At 49.3% G+C, this 17,226-nt stretch overlaps 1 protein-coding gene across 1 annotated transcript in view; it reads left to right on the top strand.

The window, feature by feature from the left end:
* LOC147662785 (carbohydrate sulfotransferase 9-like) overlaps nucleotides 1-16,313 on the top strand; it is a 60,596-nt gene extending 44,283 nt beyond the window's left edge. The window contains exon 2 of the mRNA XM_086950903.1: nucleotides 15,466-16,313. Within this exon, the coding sequence (XP_086807029.1) occupies nucleotides 15,466-16,313 (848 nt within the window). The remainder of the gene's footprint in view (nucleotides 1-15,465) is intronic.
* The last annotated feature ends 913 nt before the right edge of the window (nucleotides 16,314-17,226 follow it).

Consider the following 17,226-nt stretch of genomic DNA (forward strand, 5'->3'; position numbering starts at 1 on the left):
CTAGCCGATACTAAACATCCTGCAAATGCATTACTCAAACTTTGAAATTGTACATCCTAACATTTACGGGCCAACGGCAAGGTCGTAACCGGTGTCAGATCCCTACTACCAGAACTCCCCCCCTCACTTGTGAGGGGCGGTCGCACAGAGGACTGTACCTCTGTGCCAACTTCCAATTTCCCTTGTCTTAGCGGGGGCCCCTTGATAACTCGACGCCATCTTTAGTGGTCGTCCGAGGACTCGTGTGAGGTGTCTAGAAGGTAGCGTAGACCCCCCTCCCACCCCACACAACTTACCACATCTGCCGTCGCAGATGTCCTGGCCCCGGGAAATTCCCAGGAGGGGCTCTAGCCCCTCCTCCCCAGGGAGGGGCCTAAGGCCGCCTTCCCTTTCGGCGTCCCCATCCTTAGAGGGGACCGCCTCCCCGTTTGAGGGGCCAATGGCCGCCTCCCCCTGGGCGCTCCCATCCATAATGGGTGACGCCCTACCTCTAGGGATCTTCTAATTCCTGTTCACCGATCATGACCTTACCGCCACAGGCCGGATAGTTGACCGGCTATCCGGACCCCCCACAAAAACTCCTACTTAAAGGTCATGGCTGCAAACTCTTCAACCAAGCTACGAAGTCTCCTATGAGTAAAGAATTCCCCACCCGGGACAAATGAACTCCATCCTCTAGATACATTTGGTCCCCCCTGATACACCCATGCGGAATAGAATGCAATGTACTAGTACGGAACAATCTACCAAGCTTGTTATTCACCTTCTTCACTGAATGATTTATAGCAGCCACCGAAGTAGCCCCCCGCCACACTTTTCGTGGAATCATATGGGACCATGCAATCGTGCACCCTGGAACCCTTCTCGCCAACCAACTCACTGTGGATAGTATCAACTCGAGAAGTATTCGTCTACCAGTGGTCACCAAATCATTGCCCCCAAGATGCACTATGATTATAGATGGCGGTGACCTTGTCCGCCCTAACAAACCCTCGATAAAACTTTGAAACTGGTCAATACAGAGCCCGCCCCTTCCGTAGAAGGTCACCCTGTACCCGTATTCCCCAGCCATGTGAATCATGTCACCTGCTTTGAATACGTCTGCGGCACGCCTCACGTATGAGTGGCCCACGACCCACACCACTCTTTCCTCAGCCGGTGATCTTTGACCGCTGGTTCCCAGGTGTCGGGTCGACTGCACAGTCCGCCCCGCTTCGTAAGCTCGCGACACTGTAAACCAAACAAAAACAAGAAGCGTGAGTACAAGACATAGGCTTCACAACATGTGCAACCGCACATACCTTTTATAACAATTCGAGGACCAACGCCCCAATTGTTTCACTTTTTCCACACTCAGACCCCTGGCTGTAGCCTCTGTAGCAGCCCCTATCCTGAAGGAATGGGTCCCAAACTCGCACGGGTTCAAGCCCGCCGCTGCGATCGCCATCGTTAGCACCCGCTGAAACTGAAACCTAGTCAGCGGGGTGGCGTCGGCGTGTCTCAGCAAGCTTCCCTCCCATGATGCCGCCCTCTGCGCCAAATACTCCTCAACGCATGCTACCGGGCACATGGGAGATCCCGGAATCCGCTGAACCACCACACTGTCCCCGATCGCTTTCTGATCGGTCTTGGACCTGACAAATGAGACTACCATTGTCTCCCCCTTAATTTGAATGTGCTCACGGCACAGACCTCCCCCCGTATCCTGCTTGTTCCTCGCTACCAGCTCGCTTACCCGCATAGCCCCATGGAATGCTAATGCAAAAGCGGCCCGGAATAGCACTGTCTCTGATTGAGACGAACATGTCGCAGGTAGTACGGACAGTAACAGGGCCAGCCTTTCAAGACCTATCGGATGTCTTTCATCCACTCTGCAACCCTCACGGCGTTGCCACCCACGCAGCGCCTTCTGCACCAAGAAAGACGCCGTGGGATCCTGTATGCCATGGGCCCGTGCCATGAAAGAAATGGCGGCCCGGTGCCTATTGGCCGTAGCCACTGATTTGCCTGCCTGATGTAATGATAACAAAAAGTTCAGGACATACTCTTCTTGGCCCCACAGCTCCCCCCTAGCTGAACCCAAAAAGGACAAATAAGAACGGAACGCCCCTTCATAAGCCTTCCTTGTCCTGGGTGCTAAACTCTCTCCCACGAGGTCTTGTAGTCCGGGGCACCGAGAGACCAGAGAGCTTCGGGAAATGGTGCCGCCACCGGGTCCGCTGAGGGCAGAAAACCCCAGAAGGCCTGCATACGGGAACGAGAAAGTGCATCAGCTGCCTGATTTAACACCCCTGGCACATGTCTCGCCCTAAAGTGGACGTTTAGTCTCATACACAGCAGGACAATTTCCTTCAACAGTCTCAAGATCCATTTGCAGCGTGCTGCCTGACTATTGATACACTCAACCATGGTCATATTATCAGACCAGAAAACCACAGAGCGATCACGAAAATCCTCAGGCCATGTTTTCAAGGCCACCAGGATAGGGAACAGTTCGAGAAACCCAATGTTACCTGTCAGCCCATTCTCGTGCCACCATGGCGGCCAGGTTCGTGCCGACCAATGATTACCCAAGATGGCGCCAAAACCCACGCTCCCTGCCGAGTCCGTCCACAACCCCAGCTCCACGGAGGAGACCGCTGGTTTGGTCCACACGACACGACCGTGAAATCCGCCAGGAATGCCAACCATATACGCATGTCCTGGCGGACCTCTGCCGAGAGCCTTGTGCGGTGGTGCCCTTCCTTAAGGCCGACCATGGCTTGAGCAATAGAGCGGGAAAAGGGGCGAGCCATCGGTATTACTCTAAGGGCAAAGTTCAGCTGACCCACAGCTTGCTGCAACTGATGCAGATTTACCTTCGTCTCACCAATACATGTTTCAAGTGATGTCTGAAACTTCGTTACCTTTTCCTTAGGCAAACGGAAGCACCCCTCTTCAGAGTCGAGTTCTATTCCAAGAAACTCGAGCGAAGTAGCCGGGCCCACTGTCTTACCTGGTGCCAATGGCACGCCAAAGCGGGTCATGAGATCACAAAATTCATTCAAAGCCTGTGCACATTCCATGTCCCCGGCTGCCCCCAGAAATAGAAAATCATCAAGATAATGCATAACATGTGTAAACCCTGTTGTTCTTGTGAACGCCCATTGTAAAAAACTACTGAATTTTTCAAAATACGCACAAGAAATGGAGCAACCCATTGGCATACATTTATCCATGTAATAGCGTCCCTGAAACATGAAACCAAGGAGACGCTGATCATCTGGGTGTACCGGGAGCAACCGGAACGCCGACTCAATGTCCGACTTGGCCATCAGCGCTCCGGGCCCCAGGCGATTCAACATGGCAACAGCCTCATCAAAAGATGCGTACCGCACCGAACAAACTCCCGGGTCAATCGCGTCGTTCACCGAAAGACCCCTTGGGGCTGACAAATTATGTATGAACCTGAATTCCCCTGGGTCCTTTTTGGGAACCACTCCCAGAGGCGAACAAACAAAATGAGCAACAGGCAGCATGTCAAATGGGCCGGCAACCCGACCTCGGGTCACCTCCTTCACAATCTTAGCTTGTACCACCGCCGTATTCTGCAGAACCGACAGTTGGTTCCTGCATTGCGTTTTACCCTGAAAATCCCCCGCCGGGATGCGGAAACCATATGAAAAACCATCTCGCAACACCCCAGCGGAGATATGATCCGGATACTCGTTCAACCAAGGAATCATTGCCATGATATCAATCGGGGTAGGGAGAGGCGCCCCTCGGACTATTTCAGACCTGTTTGGCGCCCCCTCTACTTCCCGGATCACCATTTTTGGCTCTGCACATGGTCTCGGGGTGAGAGGACTGCCCGCACCCAGTACATTCATGTCTAAACCTGCAAGATCCCTGCGGCCTAGTACATTTACCTCTGTTAAAGCTCCAGCAGACCCCTTTTTTACCTGAGTTGCCATTATTCCTTGTGTGCTGATCATTGCTCGATCCTGCCCGAAAGGGCGCCCCAGACGAATGGCGGGAAAACTCGACCATACCCCCCCCTAAAGATGGCGACTTCGCCGTGCCTGACTTCTCCATTTTCTGCCAGGAAATGGAGTCGAAACAATCCCACGTCAGGGATGAGTCGTGCTCCTTGGACTTACGAAATATGCTATCGTAATACAACCATTGATTGCCACCATATGTTCCAAAAAATTCCATGATACGTGTCTGATACACGGCTAATCCCACCAATAATTCGGGCCTACGTTCCCCCATAATTGCAATGAACATTCCAAACGCTCTGCCCCAATTGTTGATCGACTCATCAACTCTGAAAGCGGCCATCTTGGCGCGCCATACACTAGGGTGCAGAAACTCTTTTTGATTTTTTACATGCTCAATCTCATAGTGATCGGTCAACAAGGAAAACATGTTCACATATTTATCAGCCCATATCCTTTCTTTTACCTCAATCGAGATATGCTGAACAACTTTCTCCCTCCTTGAAGGTACCGATCCCTCCCCCGCAATCGGCAATGGCTGCTTACCTGAACCGGTCACTGTGACCGTAGTTCCTGCCGAACCAACGCCCGACACTGGTTGTTCCACGGGAGCCTGCGGGGAAACAAAAGGAGACGGTGCCTTCGCAGCATCTTTCGATTGTCGCAACTGCTTCATTATTGCCCTGGCTTCCTCAGCCGTGGCCCCCTCGTTTTCTTTGCCCAACCATGCCGCCAACTGGGCAGCCAGCTCAGGAGGCATATCCTCCCCGTTCACAGGAGTGACTACCACAGGGATCGGTTGGCCCACGTCTGGGACCGGAGTCGGGGCCTCGATCGGGGTGACCGGGTGCGCAGGGGGTACTTCGGGCACCGGGGCTTCCCCCCCCGACGCTCCCTTCTTGGCCCTTCTGCCTCTCCCGCTAGGGACTACTCCCGGCAATGCTGGACCGATGACTCTCTTAGGCCCCCCCGCACCATTCATTACCGCCATCTGCTTTTTCATATCCGCCATGTCTTTCATCAGCATACGGAGCATCTGATCGGTCCCGATCCTCTTTCCGACCTTCTTGCTAGGCATCGTCCACGTATATTCCTCAAAGGTCCTAAGCAGAAAGCCCCGAACTCACTGAAAGAAGAAACACACGATTAATTCTCAAAAATGGCTCTTCGTTCCGTCTCGAGCTCACGTGCAACGGGGAGGTGCAGCTTCAGAGCACAGGAACAAGAGGATGCTTCCTTGGCTTGTCGCTCCTTTTATCCTTCTTCAGGCGGGCGTGTACCCACCTCCAATCCACCTCCAGGGCGTGGCTAGCGGTGTTGGTGTCTAGGACAACCCCCTCTTGGGCGGGAAAAGGCGCGCCCCGGCTACGCCGCTTCGGGCATACCAGCCGAGACTCGCCTCCCGCCCAAAATGGCTTCCCGGGGGGATCGGGGTACTCCACCATACGTTCGGGGGGACCGAGTGGTCGCCCCTTTCCATTCTTTTTGTTTTCTTTTAAGAGAGCGTGAGAAAGTAGGACTCAACTGTTGTGCTTATTTATATATTTAATGTGCCCTGCGTTGCTTGGAGTATATACAACAGAAGAGCTTAAACAGACACACACAATGGAGTTTAATTAAGATAGGGAGGGCATATTTTTACCAAGCTCTGTTGCACCACGCAGACCACCAGACCATGAGTCAGGGGCATAACGCAGGCCCCTGCTGCCACAAGTTGCCTTCTCTCCCCTTCTTACAGCAGCGTGCACCACACAACCCAGTGTTTCCCCATATTGCCGAACTGGTGCCTCTAACCCCCACCCCTCCATGTGCAAATCACTCTTGCCCTTCATCTGTGGCTGTCGCGCCCCACAGTGCCCGGCACCGCAACTCTATCTATCTATCTATCTATCTATCTATCTATCTATCTATCTATCTATCTATCTATCACCCTCACTCTATCTATCTATCTATCGCCTTCCCTCTATCTATCGCCCTCACTCTATTTATCGCCCTCACTCTATCTATCGCCCTTACTCTATCTATCTCCATCCATCGCCCTCACTCTACTATCTCTATCCATCACATCTCTCCCTCTATCCATCTCTCTCTCTCTCTATCCATCACTCTCTCTCTCTATCCATCTCTCTCTCTCTCTCTCTCTCTCTCTCTCTCTCTCTCTCTCTCCCTCTCTCTATCTCTATCTCTATCTATCTATCTATCCATCTCTCTCTCTCTCTCTCTCTCTCTCTCTCTCTCTCACTCTATCCATCTCTCTCTCTTTCGCCCTCACTCTATCGCATCATCACAGCATCGCTCAGGGGCACCACAACTTCACTATGCAAAACCACAGCATCACTGAACGCCACAGCATCACTCAGCGCCACCACAGCATCAATCTGTGCAACCATTCAACAACAACTGGTTCAAATATGTTCCCTCAATGTTTCAAGCTTTATTACAAATGTTACAAAAAGATGGTATTATTTCACTTCTGCTCTTGGATTTTTGTCACAATAAAATACACTGAACATAATCTTCACAAAAGTTATTTACAAAAGTGTAAGCTATTGCCATTATAAATTACAATAACTTTTATTTAAGTATTAATTATTTGAAAAAAATAAAAGCCATTGTTATTTGTAATATCAATACATCTAAGTCACGTAAATACAACACATATTGCAGTACAAATGCTATAGGTGTCACATTTGCAAAAGTTAAAACTATTGGCATTGTAAATGACAAAGCTATTAATTTCGCTATTTTCAAAACCAACACATAAAAAAATGTGTCCTTTACAATACCAATAGCTCAAACTTTCCTCATGCGAGACCTATTGCAGTGCAAATGCTTGTTTTTCTGAGGTAATTCAGATGAAAACCAGTGTTTTTTTGCCATTGTGTTGATGTGTGCTCGCATGTTTAGCTCTTTATCCAGTGTGATGCCTAGTGATTTGGTTGAGTCAACTACCATTTAGCGCTGTGATCATCTTGGTCCATTTTAAATCATGACTGCAAATAGCTTATCTGTTGGGCTTTGTGTATTCCCCCAGACAGTGAGACAAAAGGGCAATAGGTGTTGGCAGGTTGGGTCATCATGCTAGGATGGTTGGGGCCAGAGCTTTTTCTTGCCCCACATACACTTCATAGGGATGCCTCCAGCACACACAAAGAAACCAGACAATATTTTGGCACCCCAGACTTCTTGGATCCTTGGCAGGGGAAGGCAAGATCTTTCCAGAGCCAGATGTGGGTGTAGCCAGGATGTTCCCCATACTTCAAAGACTGGCACCAGGCATACATATTGGACTTACTGAACCACTGTTCAGTACGCTCCGCATTTTGATTTTAGCGCGATATACCCCCGACGCCCTGCTCTGGTGTGCTGCTCTGATTATAAGTGTGCCATTGTTTACTCTTGTTTGCCTGATATCTAAATAGCGCTTGCCTGCCTGTACCATCTCTGCTCCGCAATTTGATTTTAGCGCGATATACCCCCGGCGCCCTGCTCTGCTCCCCCCTCCATTTTGTCCCTGTTGTTGTTGTTGTGCTTGCTGAGCCCGCCCCGCCTCCCAGCTGAACAGCCCTCGCCCCTCCCCCTCCACTATCCATATATGACAGTAGTTCCCGCGCGCAGCGTTCACGCGCAGCGACCGCGCCCAACCCGCGCCGAAGGTGCGCCAAAGGTAAGCCCGTCTACGCCCGTCCGCGCCAGGTCCGCGCCCAGCGCCAGTCCCCCTGCCCCTCACGCTGCCCTGCCCCCCCGTGTTACCTACGATGCCGCCACCCTCCTAGCCCTTAACCCCGGTCGCGCCCCCAACTGCGTCCAAGCCGCTCCTGGACGCACCCATGGACCGTTCTCCTGCTTCTCCTGCAAATTTAGCGGCACCGACAACATCTCCGCTACTACCACACCACAGATTCCCGACCCCAACCACCTACAATGCATCCTTCTCAACACCCGCTCGGTCCACAGGCACGCCATTGACCTCTGGAACCTCCTAGACACCATCTCTCCTGACGTCGCCTTCCTAACGGAAACATGGATGAACGCTTCCTCCGCCCCTGACATCGCCATCGCTATCCCTGATGACTATAAGATCACACGCAAGGACCGCACCGACCATACAGGAGGAGGAATCGCTATCGTCCATAAGAAATCCATCCGCATCTCTACCAGCTCCGACGCCAACCTCGCTAACTCCGAACACCTTCACTTCCAGATCCACATCGACCCCAAGACAACTCTCAGAGGCACCCTCCTCTACAGACCACCAGGACCCCGCGCTAAATTCAGTGAAGACATCACGGACTTCATCACCCCACACGCGCTCCCCTCCAAAGACTACATCCTTCTGGGAGACCTCAACTTCCACCTTGAAAAGATCAACGACCGCAACACCACCACCCTCTTAGACAACCTCGCCAACCTCGGACTTAAACAACTGGTCACTTCCCCCACCCACATCGCAGGTCACACACTCGACCCCATCTTCACCTCCAGCAACCATGTCTCCTTCAGCCACACTACGGATCTCATCTGGACTGACCACAGCTGCGTTCACTTCACCTACAACAAGCCGAAACCCATCATCCACCTCCAACCAACTCTACAAAGAAACTGGAACAAAATCACCACGGATCAGATCTCCACATCGCTCCTTCGAACCTCCCCATCCCTCTCTTCTAACGCCAACGAAGCCGCCTCCAACCTCACCCTTTGGTTATCCAACACCGCCGACACCTTAGCACCACTGAAAAAACGTCAACACAAACTTGGCAACAAGAAGGCCTCATGGTTCAACGATGATCTCAAGAAGTCCAAGAAACTGTGCCGCTCCCTTGAAAAGGCCTGGAAAAAAGACCCATCCACCAGCAACAAGGACGCCTTCAAAAGCGCCACCCGTACTCACCACCAACTGATCCGAAAAGCCAAGAAAACAGCATTCAAGGATCGACTGGACAACAACGCCCACAACAGCAAGGAACCTTTCAACATCGTCAAGGAATTTTCCAACCCCTCGGCCAACTCCAACGACATCACCCCCTCTCAAACCCTCTGCGACTCCCTAGCCTCTTTTTTCCACAACAAGATTGCTGACATCCACAACAGCTTTGACAACCAACCCGGAAGCCAACCCACCCTACCATCTGCTGACCATCTTCCCCCCGTAAACACCCTTAACGCCTGGAACCCAATCTCCACTGAGGACACCATCCGCCTGATGAATTCCATCCACTCTGGATCCCCCACAGACCCATGCCCTCACCACATCTTCAACAAAGCAGACTCCGTCATAGCACCGCACCTCCGAGACGTCATCAACTGCTCCTTCAACTCCGCGACCTTCCCAGAAATCTGGAAACACGCTGAACTCACCGCCCTTCTGAAAAAACCAACAGCGGACCCCACCGATCTCAAAAACTACCGTCCCATCTCGCTTCTTCCATTCCCGGCCAAAGTCATCGAGAAAGCCGTCAACAACCAGCTCGCCGCCTTCCTCGAAGCCAACAAATCACTCGACCCCTCACAATCTGGCTTCCGAGCCAAACACAGCACTGAGACCGCCCTCATCGCAGCAACAGACGACATTCGAACTCTACTGGACAATGGAGACACAGTCGCCCTCATCCTCCTCGACCTCTCTGCAGCCTTCGACACAGTCTGCCACAGCACCCTTTTACAACGCCTCAGAAACATCGGAATTCAAGGAAAAGCACTGGAATGGATCACCTCGTTCCTCACCGGAAGAACCCAGAGAGTCCGCCTCCCACCATTCAAGTCCGAGGCCTCTGAAATCATCTGCGGCGTACCTCAAGGATCCTCACTCAGTCCCACCCTCTTCAACGTATACATGAGCCCCCTCGCGGCCATCGCACGCCAACACAACCTCAACATCATCTCTTACGCGGACGACACTCAACTGATCCTTTCTCTCACCAAGGACCCCAACACCGCCAAAACTAACCTACACGAAGGAATGAAAGAAGTCGCCGAATGGATGAAACAAAGCCGTCTGAAACTGAATTCAGACAAAACAGAAGTCCTCATCTTAGGTACATCCCCCTCTGCATGGGACGACTCCTGGTGGCCGGAAGCCCTCGGAAAAGCACCCATCCCGACAGACCACGCACGGAACCTTGGCGTCATCCTGGATTCTTCACTCTCCATGAACAGACAAGTCAACGCCGTATCCTCTTCCTGCTTTAACATTCTTCGCATGCTCAGAAAAACATTTCGCTGGATCCCCTCCGAAACAAGGAAAACAGTCACCCACGCTCTAGTCACGAGCCGACTGGACTACGGAAACACCCTCTACGCAGGCACCACCGCTAAACTCCAGAAGAAACTACAACGAATCCAAAACGCCTCAGCCAGGCTCATACTAGACATCCCACGCAATGAACACATCTCTGGTCACCTTAAAGACCTCCACTGGCTACCCGTCAATAAGAGGATCACTTTCCGACTGCTTACCCACGCACACAAATCACTCTACGACATCGGACCAGATTGCCTCAACTCTCGACTGTCCTTCTACACCCCCTCCCGCCAACTTCGCTCTTCCAACCAAGCCTTCGCCACTGTACCTCGCATCAACAAGACCACCATGGGAGGCAGATCCTTTTCATACCTGGCTGCCAAAACATGGAACTCACTCCCCGCTTACCTTCGCCTCACCCAGAATCACCTAGCGTTCAGAAAGCAGCTTAAAACGTGGATATTTGACAAATAATCCTCCTCCCCTTCCTAAGCGCCTTGAAACCCTCTGGGTATGTAGTGCGCTATACAAATTTTATGACTTGACTTGACTTAAGGCCTGACTTGCTCCCAAGAGGGCAGGCCTGCTGCTATAAGCCTCCTTTGCTGCTTAAACCCAGAGCTACCAAAATGACTCCAAGGGCAAGTTGGCTGGTGCTTCGCCGGTTGACCTGACTTCGTCATAGCTTATGCTATGTCCTTCTCCACAGCCCTAAATCCTGTTCAGTGGGACCTCTGAGTGATGGTATCTGGCCTCATGGAGCCTTCCATGGCTACGGCTTGCAGCTTCAGCCTACTTGAGGATTCTGACTTTCAAAACGTTGTCCAATTCCAAAGGCAAAAATCTCCAGTGGGCTCAATGGTGACAGGCTCCCCTCCAACAATAAGGATATCCTTGGTTGGGAAATCCAGCTTTTTACTCTCTAAGCGTTTTCTTGCCATCGTCTATGGCTTCACCAAGACTTCATCTAGAGGCTCCCCGACGGGCCAATGCCTCCTTGGACACAGTCTGATGCCTTGCCCTGCTGGTCGATCATAACTTTTGACTTTGCTGCAGTCTTGCGCAACCAGGTACCCGGGGTTGCACTTTGATCTTTTAGGGGCAAGATTTCACAAACATTTTTAAACACTCATAACTTATTGGATTTTATTTGCATTGGTGTAATTTTATTTATTAAAAATGTTTTATATTTTTCAAAATTGGTTTGGGATATTTCTTGTGTTGTATTTACACTTTACTACTGTTTGTGTGCTGAATAAAAACTTTACACAATGCATCTAAATTAAGCCTGACTGATTTTGTGTAGAGCTAGACTGCAGTTTAAGTTAGTGACTTTTGTGGTTCACCCAGACAAGGATTGTGGTTGTTGCATGAGTAGGGCTTTGCGCCCTCAATCAATAGCTCACTTTCTTACCCCAACCCAACAGATTTAGGAGGGCTACCATTTTTGGCAAAGCGAGTGTGAAAATATCTTGGAATTACAGTGGCTCCATTACTGGGTAGCAAATTACCAACAAGTTAATTAAAGTTGAGTTTTTTGAAATGCATGCATCACAGGTGCTGCAGTAGTTACTGCCAGCACTGGCCCAAGCAGGTATGTTTGATGATGCAGAGATGAGGGGGAGTGGTATCAATTAGCCATAGTGCACAGTTACAATTGTTTAGGTCATGATGTGTATTTCTCATGATGGAATTTTAGGAAAAAACAATGTGGTCCCTTTCTCTGTTTCATGTTCCTTAGCATGTGGTTAGATGTCCTGTGATGTCATTAATGGGCCAGAGGTCACAAATTGCAACTTCCAGTGTTAATATTCTCTAAATCACATCCAACTCATCAGTGGCACTTTTAAACCTTGAAATATGATAAGAAAAGCAAACTACTATCAGTTTACAATGTGCATTGTTCACAATCTATCTTAAAAATATCTGGCACCCTTACATTTTTTTGACTCAATAAAGAAAGAGAAAACAACTGACAAATATGTTAAATGGTACAGTAATTGTGCATAATTATCACAAAAATGCCTATTCAATGGTTAATAAACTCTTTTACCATAATCACGGTATCAAAAATAGACAACTCTTCCCTAAGTAGGACAGCCTTAAATATTAAAAAACAGATCCTTATTCTCTAGTAAACCATTTTTTATACAAGCTTTTTCTTTTGTACCGTCTCTTAATAAAGTGCTAATTTAGCAGAAGGGAACCAAACAGATTCTTACCAATATTGTCAGTGTTCATTTGTCAAAAGAATGAGTTCCTGTGACGAAAGCTCTGCTCAGAAGCCCCGCGGCCGATGCTACTACATGTCAGCGAGCCGAATCCGAAGACTGAGTAGCCTTGATTCCACCTCATGCACTCTAATCCAATACCAGGCACTCCCTGCACCTTTATTTCACTCTTTCAAGTTCTGCGTTCTGCCCTTGTAACAGTTTTGCCTTTTCATATTGCTCTTCCTCCTGCTTTCCACTTTGTTTTCCCTCTATTACTCACTGTAAATGTCTATTGCGATAAATAAGTGCTACTCTGCAAAAATGAGCGCTGTTAGGCCCCACAGGAATGCACCAGCTCAAATAAAGCACTGTGGGGTAGATTTGCGAAAACATTTTGCGCTGAGTTCTGACGCTAACCAGTACAACATGTTTACTTTCCAGTGCAGTTTTGCACTGGAAAGTATCCTAAAAGTAGTGCAAAGCAGCTCTAAGCAGTGCTTTGCATCACTTAGCGCCAAAGAGGTGTTAAATGGGTGATATATGGGCATTTCCATGGAACCACCCAGGCCTTTTGAAGCAAACCCTGTCTACAAAGAATCATAGACCGAGTTTAGGACCAAAAGTGCCACTTAATAGGATGCGCTTACATGAGAAATGTTTTTATATCTCCTGTCTTTTCTGACTTTGCACTCGTGCTGCACTGTGCAGCACACAAAAAAAGGGGGAAAAGCTTTTAAACTTGTCTAGGCACGGTATTTTGTACAGGAATGGTACCCTTCCTGTACAAACCTATGCTAGACTCAGGCACACACTCTAGCGCTATGGCTTTAAGGTGTGTGCGTGGCGCATGACAGCACAAATCAGCACCAGCCTTAAGGCTAGGGGAGGAGAGAGCCATATCTATGAATATGTGGTCATCTCCTGCTCCCTCCCTGTTGGACAGGCCCCATGAAGGGCTCGCTCCCTCCCCGCATGACAGGGCCCGGACACCGGCTCTCCAGGTGCTACCCACAGAAGCAACCCGCAACCCGTCCCCTACGGGACTCCTGCTCCCGGATATCTCTGTATCACTGGCCCGGGCCACCGTCAGCACCATTGCCCGGCCCGGCCGCCATCTTGGACACTGCACCACGAGGCCGCGTGGCCTCAGCTCGACCCCAACCCTGGGCCTGGCCAGGCCCCGACATCCCGGCACCACCATCCACCCAGGAGGTGAACGGACCACTTGGCAGGTCAATGGGAGAAAGAAGTGTCGATGGCTCTCCCCCGCCAGGTGCCGATCGCCCCCAGCCTCCCCGGGCGCTGGCTCCACCCCCCTGCTGGGTGTCTGGACTCCCTCATCCCGGACCTCCCGACCTCCAAGTGCGAGGGTCCGGACATCAAAGGGCGCCAGACCTATAACTGGGGCAGCTCCAGAGCAGGAAGGCAGTTGTATCCTGGAGTCGAGAGACACCTTGAAGAACTCATCCTTGACGGACTGCTGGCGCTGCCGCAGCCCTGCCTTGTGAACTGTCGTCCTGCCTGCTGGCGCTGCCGCGGCCTTCTGCAACCTTCATCCTCGTGGGACCTGCTGGCGCTGCCGCGGCCTTTTGCAACCTTCATCCTCGTGGGGACCTGCTGGCGCTGCCGCGGCCTCTTGCAACTACCATCTTCATCGGGACCTGCTGGCGCTGCCGCGGCCCGTTGCTACCTACGACCACCTCGGGACCTGCTGGCGCTGCCGCGGCCCGACCTTCTCGAATGCCGAGCTCGAGGATTGTGAGCTACCCATCGATTCATCTCAATACCAGATTGGTAACAAAGACTGTCCCGCTACCCCCTTTCCCTTTCAGAGACTAGAATTGAGAGGATCCTCGTGTCCTGATCTCATTGTACCGTACCACCTTACTCCAAGAATTGCATATAAAGAACGTTAACCTTATCCTTGTGTGGTGTCCATCTGTGGGGGGGAAGCTACTTGTCTGTACAATCGCTGGACACGGTCCTCACCGGAGGCCTCTCCCCTTGTCCTCGGCCGACCCTCCAGGTCCCCGTCTAACACTCCCTATCAAGTAACACAGCCCAGCCTCTTTGGTGGCTGTGCTGCATTGTGTGAATTTTTTGAAAATCCGGCCTCAAATATTGTTTTGCTTACACTAAAAGAAATGGGTAAAACAGATTCCTCCACTTTTCATATGAGAATAATCATATGAAATTTGCTAAAAACTCTGGGGCAGATTTATGATAACTGGCGCATCCCCAGGGATGCGCCAGTTATTCTGCGCCGCTGCTCCGCCACCCATGGTGCGCCGCATTTACAATGCGGCGCACCATGGGGCAAAAACGGCACAGATGAGTGACGCATCTGTGCCGTAAAGGTGCCGCATTGCTGGAGTTGCGACGCAAGCGCGACGCAGCTCCAGCAAGGCTCGGGGGTGCCCCATCTTTACAATGCTGCGTCAAGACCTACGCCTGCTTCAAGCAGGCGCAGGGTTTTGACGCAGCATTGGCCTGAAAGTGACTGAGTGAAATCTTATAGATTTCACTCAGCCACTTTTGCGAGGCGCACCTGCCCCGGAACGCCCACCCTGCGCCGGAACGCCCACAAGTGGCGCAGGGCTTTACAATGTGACGCATCTGCCTAGATGCGTCACGTTGTAAATGGGTCGTAGGGATGCGCCACGTTTACGCCGCAGTTGCGTGACGCAAACGTGGCGCATTCCCAACATAAATCTGCCCCTCAGTGATTTGTGGCTTGAAGTCATAATCACTATTCAAACTTTTGTTTGCACCTGAATTTGGATTTTAACCATTGCTTTACCATTACATTTGGATCCTCATAATAACTATTATCTACAGCATAGAGATACTAAAAAACTGCTGTAGTAATTGAGTATTTGTAACATTACGATTTGGGCATTCAAGCCTGACCACTGATACTTAGCTACATTACCGATTTAAAGTAAAATATAAAATCCCAACCTGAAAGTGTGCTTACCATATCATATGTCATGAGATTTCACGTTATTTTGTGCTTCCTCTATTCCAGGTCCCATTAAGGACTGGCAAGTTATCCAGCTTCACCGCAAGAACATTCTAAACTCTATGTGTGCCAAATATAACATCTCAAATTCAAGCAGATTCCTGAGCCGCAGTCTTGCCTCTCAGTTATATGTGGAGCACAACCACAAACTTATCTACTGTGAGGTACCCAAGACAGGCTGCTCCAATTGGAAGAGGATTCTTTATCTCCTCCAGATCAACGTCACAAAAGAACCCGGCGAGATTGCTCATGAATTTGTTCATAACACTAGCAACCTGCTAAGGCTAGTCGACTACCCGCCTCACCAACAAATGGCGATGCTTAATAAGTATACAAAAGTTATGGTCTCAAGGCACCCTTTGGAGAGGATTACTTCTGCTTACAAAAACAAGTTCCTCCATAAAGAGAAGACAGAATACTATTGTAAAAAAATTGCTGGCAAAATTAAGAAAATGTTCAGAAATTCCACAAATTCCAGCAGTGTTGTGACCTTCCAAGAATTTGTAGGCTATGTCCTTAAGGAAAATCCAAAATTCAGGGACACCCACTGGGATGCAGCATCGCGTATATGCAGCCCCTGCTCCATTCACTATGATATACTGGGGAAGTTCGAGACAATCAAGGACGATGCTGAGCATGTTCTGAGGCTTATCGGTGCTCCCATGCACCTGCACTTCCCTAATATCAAGCAACATCCCAATGAAATTGAAACCAATAAGGGAATGATCAAACAATATTTTCGAAATCTAAGCAGTGAGTATTTCCAACCCCTACAAGACTTTTATAATCTGGATTTTAACTTGTTTAACTATCCCACTTACATTACAAACAAAACTTTCCTCGACATTACATAGTTTGAGGCATTGTTACTTCTGGACAAGAGATTGACTGAAAACAGTGTTATGGAAGAATGTCATACTATGTGGTCATCATGACGTAACATCATAAGCTATGAGGAAAAACATAATTTGCCACAAGTGACAGACATTTTTTATAGAAGAGCAAGTACAACAATGTGGATATTCATATCAGGTTTTAAAACTTTGAGGAAATGTAGTTTCTACCCTGTGGTTGCTATTTCTTACTTAAAGAAGGGGTCAATGAATCCCATTTAAGATGTTGGCTGTTTGGGTTCAATGTGTACACTTGAAATAATACTATTGATCTGTAGCATCAAAATATCATTCCTTTCAATTCTTCATTGAGCTCTACGGCATCACAAAAGGTTAAAATAGTCAATAGATGAAAATAAATGATGAATTCTTTCAGATTGGATAATATTTCAAAGTCTGCTTTTATTGGCATTCCATTTAATTTAGCAATTTTTACTTGCATGTATATGTTTGATGTACAATATTTATAGTAAAATCTACATTATATGAAATGAGTTTTTTTCTTACATGTGTATAGCAGTGTATCTTAATGGCTACATGTTTTAAAGAGTATTTGAACTTATAATTCTTTTGAGTCCAAACTTGATATCCCGATCTGTTACCACAGTAGTGAAACTTTAAAACACATTTCCCACTTTTTAAATACATTGCACCCTACCCATTTGAAATGTTTAGGGCCTAATGTAGTGGTGACTTATATGCATTACAAAGGAAGGTTTAGATCGGGCAAAAGGTTTATTCAGGCAATGTTTTATTTCAGTATTATAGTTGTGCACCACATTTGATGATGGTTACTGTCTTCAACACCCACAGCGACTTTGTGTTCTTGCCCGCTCTTTACCTGAATGTTTGAGAGAAAGAAAAATGAGGGCCT

Source organism: Lissotriton vulgaris, unplaced genomic scaffold, assembly GCF_964263255.1.
Source record: "Lissotriton vulgaris unplaced genomic scaffold, aLisVul1.2 SCAFFOLD_1377, whole genome shotgun sequence".
In the NCBI taxonomy this organism is placed as follows: domain Eukaryota; kingdom Metazoa; phylum Chordata; class Amphibia; order Caudata; family Salamandridae; genus Lissotriton; species Lissotriton vulgaris.